Source organism: Antedon bifida, chromosome 9 (assembly GCF_963402885.1).
Source record: "Antedon bifida chromosome 9, ecAntBifi1.1, whole genome shotgun sequence".
NCBI classification, from domain to species: Eukaryota; Metazoa; Echinodermata; class Crinoidea; order Comatulida; family Antedonidae; genus Antedon; species Antedon bifida.
This window is the reverse complement of record NC_136234.1, coordinates 3906001-3912000: the sequence shown is the minus strand read 5'-3', so window position 1 is coordinate 3912000 and position 6000 is coordinate 3906001. Positions and strand designations below refer to the sequence as shown.

Genomic DNA, 6000 nt, shown 5'->3' with positions numbered 1-6000 from the left:
GCAATTTTTTTGAAAAAATCATAAGGTTTGTTTTCCCATCAATTTTAACCAATGTATTATTCCACCAAAAAACCCTTTTTTTTTTCAAAAAAAACCCCCAAATTTCGGCCTATTTTTCACTTGGTACTACATCATAAGATAACATAATACTTTTCCCAAAATAAATAATCTTGGCCCTACGAGACCCTAATATATATATATATTTATATTTTTAAAAATAGCAATATTATCTGATAATTGAATTTTAGTAGTAAATCCATATCTTGGGGGATACCATGCATTTGTGAACTAAAAATAATACAGGGATTTCTGTATTTCTGTAAAACTGATTTACTAAATGAAAATGACAATGTCTTGGACTATTTTATTACAAATTCTGAAATGAAATATATCCAACAGCCCTGGTGTCTAGTTTAAACTACTGTACATCAATAAGATTGTTGAAACTTTCTACTAGAATCCATGTGTTTTCTTACAATATCTTTACATTCGTAATGAGTGCAGTAAATATTTTATTTACTTATTTACTTTGTTGGGCGATTATTTGGGATTTAGTGATAAATGTTGAAGCCTAGGCCATGCAGACAATTATGGCCAATTTACACAGACGAGCAGTAACGGTAATACAAATATAGAATCTATGTTGTTCCTTATGATAGATACAGATTCTACGTAGGACAAGCTACGCGGTTTGCCGCTTACCGTTACAGCTCGTCTTGTAAATTGGCCTTTACTTTTATTAAAATGTGCGATGGGGTTGAGTATCAGAATACAAGCACCTGAAGAGCAGAATAATACCTACATTTGATTTATTGAAAAAGAAAAAAAAAATCTGTTAGAGGAATAGAAACAATATAAAAACATATTTTCTAAGACAAATATTACATTTTAAAATAAATTAGTAAACCAGATTTGTGTGGGTATTGAGGTGTGGGATTTATTGTATCTATGTAATATTAGTTTAAAGCTTTGTCTACACTATCGATGTGCCCATACATGGACATAATGATGTCATATCATGACCATATTTGGGTATATCACTACCAAATTTGGCCACATCACACTTTCTTTGTCAAACTAGTTTGATAGTGTAGACAGAGCTTTATGTATAAATGTGTTGCATTTAGCAACACATTTATGTTTACGCATTTTTTTCGTGTAATTTAACGCCAGTGTAAATTCTTTGTTGTATATGTTCTAAAGCAGCAGACAGGAGTATAATCATTATTATAATATAAAAAATAAAACAAAGATACATATTGTGAAATATAAAATATGAATAAACTACCATGATAGCTAATTCTCGGTACTGTATGTGAATTTGTCCAGTGTCATAGGTAAACTCTGTGATACAGAAGCACATGTGAGACATACACATCACATTTAAACATTTGCCTATAATACTGAACAAATCTTTTCATATTATGTAGGGGATACAGTACTTAGAATCAGCTGACCATAATTATAATAATAGCCTTAATTAAATGTTGATACAATATCAGCAATTACTATGTATCATATGCAATTATTAGGCAAAATATTTAACAATAATAATCAAATAATAATGAGATATGTTTGAAGATTCTATTAATAGATTCCTCATGATTTGCCAAGATAATTTATAAATTTAAAAAAACAATTTATAATATTTATTTATATAAACAAATATAAGTGTAACAATAACACCAATGGCCTATCCTTTATGGTTCACCTTTCCCCCTCATAAAAAGTTAGCAAAAATAATTATGAAAATAAATATACATAATTTGTTTTTCACACTCAATAAAAACCCGCATGACCGAAATCTAGCAATAATCAGACATATGGTATTTAGCATTTAGTAGACCTAGAAATAGACATTGTTTTTGATCCCCGGTCAAAAATTAAACCTTAATTGTTTTTTCTATTAACATGGTAAAATAGCAATCAGTGGGTTAGTATTGACATTTATTTATCATGGGTGGGAAGAAATGATTGCGGGTAGAAAAATATACTGTAGGTGGTAAATATGTTAACGTACTGTTTTAGTTCCATAGATGGGAAAGTAATCAGTATAAAACATGCAGATTTTGAAACAATAAAGTTGTGAAAAAAAAAAGAAAAATACTAGACGTGTAGGTGGCGTGTATACCAGATTTGTCGTTTGCAACTAGTATAATTTTTAGTGTTGGTGGAAAGAAAGAAAAACAAAGAAAGAAAGAGCTTGACTTATGTGACAACAAATGTGATGTGGCCATATATAGACATGATGATGTCCACCATATTTGGGCACTTTACACCTTTTTTGTCTAATAAGTTTGATAGTGTAGACAGAGCTTTACATTACTAAATGTTATTTTTAAAGCAATATTTTCTTATCCTAATTACAATGGTATCTATTATCGTTTGAGAGTTATTACAAAATATTTAATATGTTTATGTTGTATTTGTGTTGTTATAGGACTACTGTAATAATAAAGATTTTTTTTAGAAATTAATAATATTAATAGTAATGTACAGTATATTTAACATGAAAATAAAATAGGCAAAAATATTATGATTTGAATTAAATTTAATTAACATTAATAGTCATCTATATGGCTAGTATGTTACCGCAAATGATCAAAAAGATGAATTTATTACCAAATATTGATGCAACAATTAACTACCTCCCCACCTCATTTGTTTTTACTGAAACATATCTTTATATGAACATGTTTCCTATAAACATGTTTCCTATGAACACATGGCATATATGGACATATGTCCTATGAACACATGACATATATGCACATGTCCTATGAAATAATGTCCTATGAACATCCTATAAACATATCAGGTATGAATGTATGTCCTATAAACACATGTCATATGAACATCCTATGGACATACATTATATGAACATATGTCAGGTATGAACATGTCCTATGAACATATGTCATATTAACATCCTATGAACATATGGACATGTCAGGTATGAACATATGGACATGTCAGGTATGAACATATGGACATATGTCAGGTATGAAAATATGTCCTATGAACATATGACATGTCCGGTATGAACATATGAACATCCTATGAACATATGGACATGTCAGGTATAAACATATGGACATATGTCAGGTATGAAAATATGTCCTATGAACATATGACATATGATTTAATGCTTAAAATGGTAAGTTACACAGGTTTTCTATTCCACTCTATCAAACTACACTAGATGCAGGTGCATCATTTAATGACAAAAATAGAACTTTAATTTAATCATTTTACAATAACAATGTCATGTGGGGTAAATGTTTAAAAATCGTACACACAATAGAAAAAAAAAATACAATCATTATAATAACAGAAAAGTGTTTTATATACATAGTTAGTTTTAACCTATATAAATAAATGTTTACCAATTCATTAGTTTTTCTTCAATTTCTTGTCTATCTTTATCTTACATTTTGTCAAACATTCTTCCCATTGTCTTGTGTATTCATGTTTTTTTTTATACAAATAAAATCATTGAAACCTTTATACAATTCGTGCTTCCGCTTATCATCGTCGTCCGGGTCAAAGTTCACAGATTTTTTAAACCCATCCACCGGTTAATTTATGGAACAGTTCTTCGTTGAGAGTTTGATTCTGATCTTTGGATCGCATAGACAGAAAGATATAGCCACCAATGAATTCATGGACTACTTTACAATCGGCAGACTGACTCTGAAAATGAATGTCTTCGTCTTCGGTTTGAATCGTAACTTCGCGCACTTCCCAGTTCACGTGCCATGCGGTCATCGTGCTATACCTCCAATTTTTTTGTGATTCACCAGTGTTAATGTCCATTCGGATTACACGGTTGTACGCTACTCCTAGAAGATCCTGTTGACATGAAATCAAAAAATTAAATCCATTAAAATTGTTTATAGGAGCAAAGGTGAATAAATATAAGACTCCAAAGGGTTTTAGGCGTGAAATATCAGATGCTATATGGAAATTGATATGATAAAAATTCAATTTAAAAATAATTTTTTTTTGTTTAGTTTCTTGAACTTATAAAATAAAAAGGAAGATTTTATAACTAGACTGAACATAAATCAAGCCCAATCAGGCACATAACTCTAGCATTCAGTTAACTTGCCTCTCGTTTGGAATTCCTAAAGCGCACCACAAAATAAGTGATTCCGTATTCCGGCAGTGCTTGCCAAGCCTTAATGTAGTTCCATCTGGCATCCATTAGTGACATCTCCCTTACGTTGGCATGAGCCTCCAGGATTCTTGTGGCAATCTATTGGGATCAATCATGGACAATTATTGTATTATTCACCATGGGGAGAATATCATAAAAATAGATATTAAAGGTAACCATCACAGGGTAATGTACAGTGTTTTAACCATTGGACTATTACTACTATTACTATACTAGTATAATCCCATGACTGAGTATAATCCCATGACTGAGTGTAATCCCACGAGTGAGTATAATCTTACAATCAGTATAATCCCACGACTAGTATAATCCCATGACTAGTATAATCCCATGACTGAATATAATCCCATGACTGAGTATAATCCCATGACTGAGTATAATCCCATGACTGAGTATAATCTCAGTATAGGTTTTACAGTTTTCTCTTGTCTCTTCGGAGTATTAAAGATGAACAAAAACCTAATACCACTGGTTTTGTTTTTAGTTTCATAAAGTTTTCAAATAGGATATCAATTAAAAAAATTCTCTGAAATGGTATTACGTTTTATGCAGAAATATAACTCTCTTCTTCCAAATTACTAACCTGTTTTGGTTTTAGTTTCTTGAGAAATCTGGGAGCAATGTAACTCTCTGGTTGGATGTCAACAGCATCAGGATTGATGGTTGGCGTGCTTGATGGTTTATGTTGTTGCATCTTCAAGAAGGCTTGGATTCCTTGTACCTCTGTATCGTATGTGCTATCTGCCATCGTCTTGCCCTTCGATGCCAAGCGACACGCTGCCATCCAGCGGGCATATTGGTTCTCCTGAAAGAGAGAAATTTAATTATTAATTATATCAGGCTTTGGTAATGGCCTTTGTAAAAATTGAGTATCACAGGATTTGAACATGTCATGCTAGGACTAGTAGGCAAGCATTGATAACCACCAAGCATTAATGTCAATAATTCTACAAGTTCTGTCAAAGCCTAGTAAAATGTAAAATGTTTTATAAAATGTTGTACTTGCACACACGAGAGAAATATTTTTGAAAATTATTATATACATATTACTGTATTATTAAATTAAAATATTTAAATAAATATATTGTTGAGTTGTTTGCAGACATAGCAGTCTATAACGTTGAAATCAAACACCATACTTATGCCTCAACTACAAGATATCAACTTGACAATTTATCATCCTTAAAGGGCCAGTTACAGGTTATTAAGGTTGTCCATATTTGGGCATCATATTTGCATAAGAATGAAACACAAAATAGATACCAAGTGGGTGACATGTTTCAAGGTGTGTAAGCTTTATATACCTCCATGGTAAGCCTAACCATAAGAAATTTGTCCGCTAAGTACAACTGTAGGCATACACAAAACATCTGGGTGACTGGAGGGAGGGAAGATGGTGTTTGGGATCTTCCAGTTCATAGGGGGCGGAAACAATCCTTGAAACAATCTTGGCCAAAGACTTGTAACAACTTTACTACCCATTTAAGACTGCAGTACAGTATGCCCAAGTATAGTTAATTAATTACGGGCATTGGTAATATCAAATACAGTAATTGGTTACAATAAATGAGGAAGCATCTCGTACCATCAGTATGTATACAATGATTATGCTTTATACTTTATTAGTAAACAAACACAAAACATTCTTGTAAATCAAAACATATTCCAGATGTCTCTGAAACAACTTCTTTTAATAAAATCACGAGACCCGTAGGGAATCTGTTGCTAGGTAACCATAAATCATCTAATGGCTGATGCCTTGAGAAAATTGAAAGCAAGAGTTACGTAGGTTATAGAATTTCAACATTATTTCCTCTTTG

General features: G+C 31.6%; 1 protein-coding gene across 1 annotated transcript in view; it reads right to left on the bottom strand.

The window, feature by feature from the left end:
* Positions 1-344: 344 nt before the first annotated feature.
* LOC144852539 (fermitin family homolog 2-like) overlaps positions 345-6000 on the bottom strand; it is a 44921-nt gene continuing 39265 nt past the window's right edge. The window contains exons 10-12 of the mRNA XM_078710416.1: positions 4764-4985; positions 4112-4258; positions 345-3852 (exon numbers count right to left, since the gene is read on the bottom strand). Coding sequence (XP_078566542.1) covers positions 3562-3852; positions 4112-4258; positions 4764-4985 — 660 coding nt within the window. The 3' untranslated portion in view covers positions 345-3561. The remainder of the gene's footprint in view (positions 3853-4111; positions 4259-4763; positions 4986-6000) is intronic.